This window comes from Acyrthosiphon pisum, chromosome X, assembly GCF_005508785.2.
Source record: "Acyrthosiphon pisum isolate AL4f chromosome X, pea_aphid_22Mar2018_4r6ur, whole genome shotgun sequence".
NCBI lineage: Eukaryota > Metazoa > Arthropoda > Insecta > Hemiptera > Aphididae > Acyrthosiphon > Acyrthosiphon pisum.
The window spans coordinates 111951577-111965236 of record NC_042493.1 but is presented as its reverse complement, the minus strand read 5'-3'; the positions used below and the strand labels follow the sequence as shown (position 1 = coordinate 111965236).

At 28.8% G+C, this 13660-nt stretch overlaps 1 protein-coding gene across 1 annotated transcript; it reads left to right on the top strand.

The window, feature by feature from the left end:
* The first annotated feature begins 8754 nt into the window (after window positions 1-8754).
* On the top strand, window positions 8755-12183 carry LOC103310653 (nuclear RNA export factor 1-like). The gene is made up of 8 exons (XM_016808297.1): window positions 8755-8818; window positions 9376-9575; window positions 9633-9842; window positions 10592-10848; window positions 10917-11100; window positions 11161-11337; window positions 11399-11949; window positions 12090-12183. The coding sequence occupies exons 1-8, from the start codon at window positions 8755-8757 to the stop codon at window positions 12181-12183; spliced, it is 1737 nt and encodes a 578-aa protein (XP_016663786.1).
* Window positions 12184-13660: the final 1477 nt, after the last annotated feature.

Genomic DNA, 13660 nt, shown 5'->3' with positions numbered 1-13660 from the left:
ACTCAAATTCAGTGATTATAGTATGAATCATGTTTTAGCACAACATTTATATATTTCCATTTTTTTTTTTTAATTATTATTTTTTTTTGTAGAAAATCAATACAACTTACTATACCTACCAGTATACATTCATTTTTGGTTAAATTTCTCACTGTATCATAAAATGATATAAATACATGTGAAGCCTTTATCAATGCAAATTAAATTGTTTTTCCATTCTTCTCAATAGTTGAAATTGTTTGTAGGTCTCTGGATTGACACTTATTAGGTAGTTTCACTATGGTACATATTTTTAATTAGTTTCTAAGGCTAAAAAGGCTGTATTTCTTTTACTAAATGTTAAAATACTTCAAGTTTGATCATATTTTTAGATACCTAATTATTCCCTATTTAAAATCTGGATTGTGTAACTTTATAATAGTATGTTGTATGAGATAAAACATATTTAATTTACTGTTTGTGTATCTATAACTTTTTTATTTTCAGAATCAAATTAGGTTCTAGATCCGGCTCAGCTTTACCTGTTACATAATTGAACTATAGAATTGAAAATTATTTAATATTATGAATAATTTTTCAAACAATAGGTGCTATATTATTTTGATTTTTTGTTGATATAATATCATGTATTCCTAACGAACGACAACTAAAATGTGATTTGATCACAAAATAGTTTATATTTTTAAAGTAAATCTTTAATAGATTTTTAAATCTATTCAAAATATATTTTAAATTGTACAGACATATTTTGTAAAAATACAAATAACAGAGTAAGAATTAAATTAGTAATCAAGTTTATATAGTTTTAAAATTAAATTTCACAGCAGATTTATTATTTTGTCTATTCATTATTAATAAAAAAAAAAGACAAAAATTAATTTTTGATGTTATTAACAACTACCAAGTAATGGTTGTCCCATTTTTTTATTTTTTTTATGTATTTTTTTTATTTTTTTTTTTTCTGTGTGACTTGATTACTCAAGTTATCTTTAATATAATATGTAAGGTAATTTTTAATTGGGTTTATTTTAATATATCTTTTTTGTCACTAATGACAATTTTCTGTTACATTAAATACAGATTTAACTCCTTGTTGATTGTCTATTTGACAATGATTAAGTGGGTTATAAGTAATAACAGACTGAATATTGTTGTTAATGTAATAATTTAATTTTTATTTATATATTGAATGTTTTATATTGATATTATTTATACTTTAGCCTCTGGTAATACCTACTTCTCTATATTCTTAATGCTCTGTGGCTCATATTTCTGAATATGTTTTTATACCATTCCCATACCTAAGCCGAAGAAAGTGTCAAAGTCTATGGTCTATCGATCTATTGTACTTTCCTCCATAGTTTGTGAAATACTGGAATCTACCTTTAAAAATCGCCTCAATCGGGTCCTGCTTCCACACTAAATTTTTTAATTTTCCGCAAAGTTTAGGTACCTACTAGTGTCTCCTACCTTTTTGTGGAAATCTGCTGACCTTTTTGCAATAAGGATTTCCTGATTTTTGCCTTTGAATATATATTAAAGGGGCGTTTGACTAAGTTCATATGACTAGAGAAAGTCTTGTTGGTCAAAATTTAAATCTTAGAAATGTAAAATCGTTAAGGTATTCTAAATTGAAAAAAAGGGAAATTATATTAAAAATCTAATTACGCAAATCATAAAACAATTAAATCGATATTGTGTAACGTTATACAAATCATACAGCTATAAAAAAGTATGCAAAAAGCGTTAATTCGAAAACCGTTCTGGAGTGTTTTGCAAGTCAGTGATTACAAGTCAAAATCGATTAACTTTCAAGTTACCCACATGTGCGGTAGATTGCAGACCCGACGTCGAGCGGCTAAAAGTGAAAAGAAAAAAATAGTATTTTCCGAAAACCAAATTTTATGAACATTAATAAATATACACCTCCTGGTCACTATTGTAATAAAACAATATCATACACACAACATACGAAATAATTTACGAAAAATACAAGCTATATACATACAAGCAAATATAATATGTAGGTATTCATTCATTATTGTATGATTTTAGGTATATATTTATAAAACAATAATTCCGGTAATAAAACAAAATCATGAACATTTTTAAAAAAAATCCAATTTTAATTCGTAATAATTTAAATAACATATAGGTACATAATACTGTAGAACTTCCATATAACGGTTACCAAAGGGACTGTAAATAATGACCGCTATTTAGAGGTGCCCGTTCTACAGAGGTAGGACAACATTAGGATAACATTCGACGGAACCAAAAAAATTGACCGTTACATAGAGGTGACCGTTAACAGAAGTTTTACTGTATAATAATCTATATACTATTATATAAAGAGGAGTGATTAGTTACTGACTACCGTTGTCGAAAGTAATCTCTGTAACTACTGAACTGATTTCGAAAATTGTTCACCAATAGAAAGCCACATTCTTTGTGAGTGTCATAGGCTGATTTAAAAAGGGAATCGATCACCACAGCCCACAGGCTGATATAAATGATCTTTAAATTATGTACATGGCAGGCCCGATTACAAGGGGGAGTTAAGGGGGCGCAAGCCTCCCCCCAACCACCACCACACCAAATCACTAAAAATAGGATTGTATTATGTATTTATGTACAATATGTATGTAATATTATTGTTCCGATTTTTATTTGATATATTCCTGGTGCCCAACATACTTTTTGTTACCTTAAGCTTTTACGTATTATGTTAGGCAGCTTAGTCGTAAGTATAAAGATAATTTTGAGCCCTCTCCCCCAGTAAAACATTTCTGGATTCACTCCCTGGTACATAGTATACATTTTAAAGATATCACATATGGTTATTACATATTATTAGAAAATAATTAGTTTTTCTTATTTTTTTTCAGTGATAAAATATTGAGGCATTGATCCTAAAAATGACCATAGTATATAAATAATATTATATAATATTATGCTGGATTTATTTTCCTTTATTTCGTGCACTACGTAGAGCAAACAACTGCGGTAGAATAACTGCAGATAAGAAACTTGATTACATGGTAAAGATATTTTTTATAAATTGATCAATGAAAAAGCAATAATAACGACCGGCGGCTGGCGTCGATTGCGATTCCGATTCCGAAGGCTATGGACCGTTTTCGCGTACAAACCGCACATCGGCGGCTTTGAAAACAAACAAACTACGAGAATAGAGAAGTGACGGTGATGAATAAAGGTCGAAAAGGCGAAAAATTATGTAAAAAGCGAGATAACCGACCGCTAAGGAAATCGACCGTTTGATCGGCGGGCTGTAAAAGCGGAGCGACGATTAATTTGTCGCTCCAAGGGGGTTCACTATAACCGGCGTTCTCCGTTCCATTTGAGTTCACACGCTAGCTGTTTTATAATATTAGAAACAGAAAGATAAGAACGAAGAAAGATTTAAGATATAGGTACATTAGAATCTAAGGCTTAGATCGTTCTTTATAAAAATAAGCATTGACCTTATGTACTAAGTTAGTAATATTATTTCGTTACGAAAATTACAATTGAAATGAAAATGTAAATTCGAAGACAATACAATAATTGATTATTCATACATTATGGCTACACTGGAGTTAATTTTTATCACCTGTAGCGTTAAACTTATTTTCACATTATCATATTATCTTAAGTGTATCATTTATTCATGTTTTCTCTTATTTGTTCGCTGCGCTTGTTTGAGTATTCAAGTGTTGTTTAGTTGTTTAATGTTTAGTCACGTACAGTACTATAGTGCATAATCTCCGTAATTGTAGATTTTGTAGGACTTACTGAACGCGATGGCTGATGGATCACGAAGAAGTAACTACAATGATATGTTCTATAACGCCAATCCACGTGAGTTTATAGTACAAATCTAAGCTTTTATTGTGTTCTACTTTCGGTGGATGGGTGGTGCTCAGAAAACGTCTACGACCTAATAAGAATTTTGTCAATTTATTATTTACCAAGTTATTTGCTACTTATATACTTCTGTTTTCATTAAATTACAATGTTGCCATTCCGCCACTCTTTTGGTACATATAAACTATAGTATATTGAACTATTTTATTATGTACATTGTACCTTATTTATGAATTTTAATATGACGGGGCTCCAGTCCCACAAACTTTTACCTATCTTAAAAGAAAATTTGTTGTTTTTTTTGTTTCTAAAAAAATAGAAGAATTCTTAGGTAGGAACCACCATTCAAATGGCAATTATTTGAGTTATGCATATTTCTTTAATTTTTTTCCGGTTTTACCTATACTTTCTTGTTGGCTATGATAGGAAGAGTTGTCTGGATTTTCACTTGGGTGATTATAAATAAATCTGATCACATTAAAATATACAGGGTGATAGAGGTACGGTGTTTTTCATGTGACTGTTACTTTGTCGATTGACAGTACTCATTTAGTATTTTATATTATTTAATATTGGGAAACATGTATTTATTTTGTGTAAATTTCACTTGATTGAACAATAGATTATGTATAATTTCAACCAAGCAAAAGCTATTTGATGAAAAGAAATATAGTAGGCAGTACTATTATCATTGTGAAATTTCTTAATTTCTTGGTACTCCCTATGAAGTAAGAACTAGTTCAAGTTCAATATTAAAGTAATTTAATTAAGAGTAAATTATTACATTGCTGCAATTGGTAGAGACTAGACAGTAGTGAATAATAAACAATAACACACAATAATACAATTAATAAAATTGCTTACATACATTTAGCATACTTAATCACAATACAGTCAAGAATATAGGTACCTAGGTATCTTTCCGCAAGTGATTTTTGTACAAATCTATAGATATTTAATACCGATTCTCTGACAGGTAATAGCTTTTAAAAATTTGATTCTATCAATGTAACATCAAGCGGTCACTTAATTTCCTATGCTATTTTATATATTTGTCAGATCTATTTCTAATAATATTTCCAAAGTGAAGATTTTGCTCTATGCCGATAAAATGTGTTCATAAAATATAGGCCCCCGAAGACTGATCCTTTGCGCGTGCAAAATAAATGTCTGTTGTATGCTGCTTTTGTTTTCAAATTACTTGATCCATGCCATGATTATACTTATTTACATAAATTTGTAAATCTTCAATCACTCTATTTCTGCCATTCCAATGTTGACCAGAATTATATTATGGCTTATTACTTAATGGATTTGCTAGACGCACTTGACATACTTTCAGATATCTCCTTCAGAGTACTTTCTTATCATACCCACAATCAAGGACAATTTAGCATTCCTACACAGTATGACTACATTATATAACCATAAAAATCCTATACACCGCATGCTCCAATCATTCCAATAGTAATAAATCACTTTTCATAATATTAAGTTGTATATTAAGTATCTAATTCCTGTTACTGTTAGTACCATATTTTAATCTTATATTGTACCTAATGCCTCACACCATACTTTTGTCAATAAATATATATAAATACAATGAAATTGTTTTTATCAATGTGTACCTAATATAAAATATAAGTTATAAGTAAGTTATACATTTTATCTAAGACATTTATTGTATTAATCGTCAATGAACAAGCCATAAAGGCTCAAATTAATTTCTTGAACATTTACAAATTCATATATAGTTTACACAAAATTAATGGGTTTATCTGATCATGTTCTTTCCTATCACTGCTAATATTAGATTTCTAAATTTTAGGTAGTGAACGGAGTAATGCACATGATGATCGAACTTCAAGATCTAGCACTAGGCGAGGAGGTGGTGGATACTCAGATCGTCATGGTTTTAATAAAAAGGGGACATCCAAAGCAAATAACCGTGGAGATATTTATTTTCGTAAAAGTTGGGAAAATAAAACTGATTTGGTCCGTTATCAACTGGATAGTGAATTTCCTAATCGTAATGGTCAACGGTATGTATCTTATTTTTGTTAGTTGTTACTGTTTCTAAAATCTATCAATATACCTATAAATGTGAACATTTAATAGATCTGTTGCTGAAAGAAATCATAGTCGTTACGGTAATAGTAATTTCAGAAACTTATCACAGGCTTTAAAAGAAAGTAGAACTGGGTGGTATTCAGTATTTGTAAGTTTTAATTTTTAATATATCTAATAATTATATACAGGGTGATCCATTTAACATAAAATCCTTATTATTTCGAAAAATTTTAACTTTTTTAAATTTTTTTTTTTTTGGAAATGTTGAAATTTAATAAAATCTACAAGTAATTAATATTTCTAAAATGTTACCACATTTTGTTATATGATAAACATGTATCGACTTTGGATTTTTTAAATGATAACACCTATAATCAATACCAAGAACTTATAATACTATTTTTTTTAAGAACTTCTCCGTATAAATTTCTTATTTAAATTCAATAGATTTTGAGATATGACCATTTCAAAATACGATCTAGGAGAAGCTTTTGGTGTTTGGTCTACATTTACCATTAAACATTTCTGGTCAATCATACAAATCAACTATCAACAATCATTGAACGGGAATAATATAAAAGTAATATCACTTATCATAAAATAATTTACTTTCAGACCCCCATTAGGTTAGGTCCAGCGCCACAAGTTCAGTATAAATAATTATAAATAATAAATAATTTTGTAGTAAAGTAATTACTAGTTGTAAACATTTTTAAGACTGACCATTATGGAATAATAAGTGTCTACATTATAAATGTATAATTTAAGAAGGTAAAATAATATAATAGTTTGAACTTATTACATAAACAATATTAATAACATGGTATTCTATTTTTAATTGATGGTTCTGTGGTAATCGCTGCCACGTCTTGTAAGTACTTAGCGATATTCGAAACGAACAATATTCTGCTTATCGGTCAATGGTCATTATTAGTTATAAGTAGAGCAAGGACTTTCATGCATTTGCATATTTTTTCTGGTTACTTTATCGTATGCTTGATAGTACAAAATACATTTCATAACGTTTATGATGAAATACTCAAAGTTTTTAGTGCATATTTTTGCATATTAGGATATTTTTTGGTTTAAGGCGCATATTTTTGATTATAAGAGCATATTTTAAGCTTTTAGTGCATATTTTGATGGTTTGTCAAAAATCAAGCGCTTTGGTGAATATTTTTCATGAACTAAGGTCAACAATTGTTATAAACTCATAAATACGATAAAGATAAACGTTATCTTGAAATAATAATGGTCAGTAGGTATTTATTATGTCTATTTTTGTATTTTTAACGAATAGTAGGTACGTGGTATAAACACGATAGTATCAAGTGCCTACAGTCAGTGGGTAGATTATATTCGCATTAGTTCTAGAACATTCACCGCGTGTGTGTTAAAGTTTCATGTTTAATTTTCATATAACGTTCGTGTGTAATTTTTGTCACTCTATCAATATGGCAAAAGATGCTATTTGAAAATATCAAAGAAATGTTAATAATTCAGTGCAATTCTAATTTAGGTAAAGTAAATATTTAAAAATAATTCATCAATTATTTTAAAATACCTTTTTTGTTTTATTAGGTGCAGAATAATAATTAAGAAGAATGGGATCCAACATTCAAAACAGATTGCAAATCAATTTAATAAATAATAATATAAATCTAGTTAAAACTTATATAGAATAATAATAAAATTAATTTTTTTAAGGGCATATTATCCGCATATTTTTAATTTTTTGATGCATAAGTGCATATTTGATGATTTTTTAGTGCATGAAAGGCCTTGCTCTAGTTATAAGGATATTACCATGGGCTATGCTTAGTAGTTGGTTGACGATTGATAGTGCAGATAGATGGTTTATCTCTTTTTTTCTGTGAAAAGGTGTTGACGAGTAGACGGGTAGACAGTAGTTGTAGATGAGTGGATAGTAGTGGTTCAATATTACTATTAGTATGGCTATAAAAATGTATTACAGGTACCTACTAGATATGGTATGGTTATCTTTTAGCTTGGACGAATGAACAGGATGTTTAACTCCTGGTGTTTACAAACAAAAAATACTATAGCACCTCCAAAAAACCCCTAACTTTGAGGGCTTATATCTCACCAACGGATTATTCAAAAATTAAAATTCTTTTATGAAAATTCATAAACAAATTGATTTAACATTTTTGAAATTTTAAACATAGGTTGTTATTTAAATTTCAAAAGTTGAATGTGGTTCCTCCTACAAAAATAAGGGTTAAAATAATAAGTGATCTAAAACATTTTGAAATTTTATAAAATATTAATATTCCAAAAAGAAAAAATTGAAAAATGTTAATAATTTTTTAAATAATGAGTGTCTTACGCTAAATGGATCACCCTGTAACGTACATGTTTATATTGTATTTATTATGGTTTTTAAGGTGCCAAATATTGAAGATTGCGACAATGTCCTTAAAATAATACAAACTTATATCACACCTGTTGTATTTTATCCATACAATGTATGTTATTTGTATGCTATTTGTATTATTTTAGAATGTATGAAAATAACCAATATTTATTTTACAGAAACAATATTCTGATAATGATTTAAGTTTTTTTGTTGATGACTTTAAAGTTGCTAAAACATTACTCAACACTAGTTATAAGATAACAAAAATAGATGATCGAAAAGTAAGTTTAAAAGCACGTGATTGAGTTTTAAAAATGTATTTTAACATGAATATTTGTACTTAGTTACTTATAATAGTGAAATCATATTTGCCTATGCGTACTTCTATATCATTCACACCAGTATCTAGTGAAGTGAGAGAGAAAATGATAGAAGCCATGGCGACTCGTTACAATCCTAGCACCAAGAGTTTAGATTTGTCACAATTCCATGCTTGTTCAGGTATGTAAAGTTTAATTGATATTAAGGAGCTGGTGCGGTTTTTAGTACAAAATCATGTCTTACAGGAAAAACACTCATGCCCTTTAGAATAGTCAGATTTTACTAATTTTTTTTTTTTATTTAAAAGAAAAAAACATTTTACAGGTCAGATCAAATCCCAATTTTCAAAATTATAATTTTAGAATCTAAAATATGAATTTGGATTATATACGATATTTGTTCTTTTTCTACTACTATTTATATTAAAATGAAAATTCGGCCTTTGATCCAACCTGAAAAATTTTAAATATAAAAAAAATTAATGAAATCCGAGTATTCTACAGGGCGTGAGAGTTTTTCCTGTCAAGTAATTTTCGTTGATATAATACACAGTATCAACCCCACCCCTAAATGGATATCTGTAGATTAGTGGAAGAGTTTTATAGTTAAGGAAGTCACTAAAATATAAATTAGAATTTCATAGAATTTCAGAAAATTGGAAAAATACGCACCAACAGCCTTAAGAATAATAGTTTTAAAAGAAAGATAGAAAAAATTTAAATTGTAATTGTTTTTAGTGTTTACCAATAACCAACTATTTGTACCATTGAATCAACCAGCCGTTCTTTTGGTAGCAATCAACATGGTTGCTCAACATACCAAGCATGACTTGTATGGTTTAAGTCTTGAAAATAATCACATATATTTAGATGAAGGTCTTGTATGGATACGTAGATTGTTCCCTGAACTGAAAGTGTTGGATTTTGCTGGCAACAAAGTAATATGTTCTTTTTTATTTTATTAGACCAATATTCAAAAATAATTTTTGTTGCAGTTTTCTGATTTAAAAGATTTAAGGTGTCTCTCAGGTTACACTATTCGTGAGCTGAACTTGTCCAGAAATCCTATGAGCAATACAGAGGACAAAGAGCGTTACAAACGGTATGCTCATTTTTATGCTTCAGATTTAACACCACTTACCATATATTCATACTATTTATGTTCTAGGAATGTACAAAAATATTTTCCTATGCTAAACAAGTTGGTAAGTATCATCTGTTTTATCTTATTCCATTTATATGCTAAGTGTTGATTTGGAGCCAAAAGACCGATATAGTACTAGCATAACAGTTATATGATTATTTTTGGTGTATTGTAAGGTATGGTGTCTAAAGTAGGTACATCTTACCTGGTTTAAATTTGAAATCAATATTACATCACAAGTCTTGCAATGATAAACAAGTTTGAAAAATAATTGAGTCATCGAGACCGTAATTGATGGATGTTTGATTAAACATGGACCTTATACACAATTTTAATATAATTACAATACAATAATTGCATGTATTTTATATATGTGTAACAGTAGTTTAATTGGCAAATAGTGAAAAACTTCAATGTATTTCAATTGTATCTATATGTTAAATTAAGCAAGACCGAGTTCCTAATGTTAGTTGCATGAAAGGTTTAGCTGTAAAAATAATAATAAATAGGTATTGTAACTGTCTTGATAGCATTAAAACAAATATATTTACCATATATTAAAACATATAATCCAAAAAAACTTAGGTTAAATATAAGGGATGAAAAAAATATTTAGTATTTTAGTTTATTACCTTAAAACATATGCATAACAAAATAAGCATATGCAAATGTAATTCTTGAAAACAAGTAAAAAAAATATTATTTGATCAACAATCTTTTCAAGTTATAAATGCTGTTAATATTTATTAAGTTGAGCTGATGTTTAGGATGTAAGGCAATAATGGTGTAATGCTATTTAATTGTTTGCAGGATAACGCGGAACTGTTGTCTCGGTATAGTGCGGCGATTATTGGATCCAAGTTTAAAATGCCAATTAACTTGGGTAATAGTTATCCAATACCAGAAGGCCATAATCCTGAACTGCCAAATCCAATAATGACTTTAGTAGAATCATTTCTCAATCTATATTATATACTATATGATAACCAAGTGTCTAGACAAACGTTATCGGAAGCTTACCATATAAATGCCACATTTACGTTATCCAGTTGTTTTCTATTTAAAAAGTAAGTGTATATATGAAAACCCATTATTCAAAATTTTGTGAACTAATTGTAATTGTATTTAATTTTAGAGTTCCAAATAGTTTATCAAAGTATCTACCTGAAAGTAGAAATTTTTTGAAATCTGACCAAAATAGACATGGAAGACGTCAATTTTTACATAAAGGCAAAGAAGACATAATAAACTTTTTAGACAAGTTACCTAATACCAAACATGATTTTGGTTCATTCATAGTTGATGTTCCATTGGCAACTGTTAGTATCTTGTTTTTTTAAATTATTTTTTTTTCAAAATTATACATTTTTTTATTTAAGGCTGCAATGGTTCAGATTGTAGTAAACGGTGTGTTTGCTGAAAATTTTAAAATAACCAACTACAGAAACATATATCGATCATTCTGCAGAACATTCTGTATAGTACCGGTTGGGAGTGGTTGGAATATAATTAGTGATATGTTATTTGTAACAATAGTCACAGATGAGTTATTATTAGTAAGTGATTTGGTGCTTCATTTTTAAGTATATGTACTTTTACAAACATTTTGCATTTTAGGAGTCTTCAAAACGGTTCCATGTTTTCAAATCAAAACCAGTATCACCAAAAATAGATAATTTAAATGGCAACAGTAACCAAAATGGAACAATATTTATGGAAGATACTGAAGAGATGGCTGGCATGGAATCACCATTATCCTATCAACAGCCTCCCATACCCAGGTGCCCACCACCATCTTATCAGCAATCCATATTTTCATCTTATCAGCTTTCATCGACGGCTCCTATTAATCCACAGCAATCATCACCTTATCAAGGATGCATACACACATCTACTCAACAGGTCCAACAAATGGCGCCTGCAGCAACAGAAAATTCCCAACCAGACTTGCAACACCAGTCAAATTCCTCATTTCCTATTGGCGACACAATATCACCTTCAACAACAGCATTTCCTACACCTTCAACTCCTGCTTCTTTACCTGTAAATCAATTTTCGACTGAAGTGCCTGTTAATTTGATGAGGGATACTAACGCAAATCCCGATAAGATGACTATGGTTAAGAGTTTTTCTAAAGAGTCTGGAATGAATATTGAATGGGCTGAAAAGTAAGTAATTATCTGATATTTGCTATTTGATAAAAATATAAAATATAAATAATATCAAACTCATCTTAAAATTTTTTTTAGTCCTCTAGTTAAGTTTATTGTGCTTTTAATATTTTATTTATTAATTTATTTTTTTACAGGTGTTTAGAAGAAAATTATTGGGATTATGCTAAAGCTGTTTCATGTTTTTCCGGCCTAAAAGCTAATATTCCACCTATAGCTTTCATACATTAATGCAGATAATTTGTTATTAATAAGTCTTAAACAAAACATAATAAGTTCTATTTTAACTTTCATGATATGGACATTTAATATAAAACTGTATTGGTTTATTCTTCCAATGTCTATAATATTAATAAAAAAAAAAAATGTAAACCTCCTAATGTGATGACTATGATTCTAGAAATGAATATATGTATTATATTATTTATGGTAAAAAAAAAAACAAGTCTATGATCATTTCAATTAGGGTTTGCACTTTCAAACAATATTGTGTAAACAATAAAATGTCGTTATCTATAAACTGAAAACAAAATAAACAAACCAGATAAATTGTTCTGCTGTATGTTCAATGCTGTATAGATAGAGTTGAGTGTATGATGATCATTTCATGAAATGAAACAAGTTTTTTATGCTTCGTAAAATTCAAAAATATTTCACAAAATGGTCACTTTTTCATGAAGTTGCTACTCCAATCTTACACTGTGTAATTTTTTTACACAATTTTATCCTTCACTTTGTGAGCTTACTGAAATACAACATTTACCTATTGCACACGTCAAGTTTGATTATAACCATAATTATTTATTTAAAGTATTGATTAAGTATACGTATTTATGACTTCAACAATACCCATTATGCAACTAAGGTCAAGTTTTTGGGTGTTAGAATTTTATCAGCAGCACAAACATGCAAGGGCTTCATCCCCCCACCCCCTTTTTTTTTTATTATTTTAGAAAATTTACAATCTGTATTACATTACATAATAAGTAAAACAGATGACTGTTATAACACAAATCAAAATACTGGTTGGCTACACAAGTAAATTCATATAAAACTAGGTAGTCAATTAAAATTATAAATAATTTTATACCTACCTCGACATATTTTTAATTCAACTGTTACTCAAATACAAAATGTACTTATAAATAACCTATTTGATACCATGAAATATTATGTTAGAATTCTATTATTCGCAATTTACTGATATCAAAATTTCATCAATAAGGATAAGCGTAAAAAGTTGAAGTATACTGAAAAGTTCATCGTTAAGGGTGCCTGCGTTTGCCCAATTGAGCCACAGTGGCCCGTAAATTAAGTGTTTCACACCAACAATAGTAAAACTTGTTTAAATACAATGTACGAATAATTTATATATTTATCATAATTTATAATATTATTTTGTTTGTTATTGGCCGGTGGTGAATTTGTGGTATAGACAATGGGTATTAGGTTTTCAACGGCTATCGTTATCGAGTTGACCACGATTATCTTGGGTTCCATGATTTTCCATTTCAACAAATAGACTATACACAGAACTACTCTAGATTTATTCTCAACACTCGACTCCCTTTTCTGGCCCGGAAAATCGTAAACAATTTTAATTAAATACAATTTATCAACAAGCGTTAATTTAAGGGGGCTGTAGTCTATAGGAAAAAATTGCTCTTTGACCAAAAAACCTGACATAACTAAAGGAATTTTGTCCGAT

Coding starts and splice junctions, on each gene's coding strand:
- LOC103310653 (XM_016808297.1), top strand. CDS start 8,755: ATGGCGACTCGTTACAATCCTAGCACCAAGAGTTTAGATTTGTCACAA. Junction 9,843..10,591: donor TTCCTATGCTAAACAAGTTG/GTAAGTATCATC, acceptor AATTGTTTGCAG/GATAACGCGGAACTGTTGTC. Junction 11,338..11,398: donor TCACAGATGAGTTATTATTA/GTAAGTGATTTG, acceptor TTTGCATTTTAG/GAGTCTTCAAAACGGTTCCA.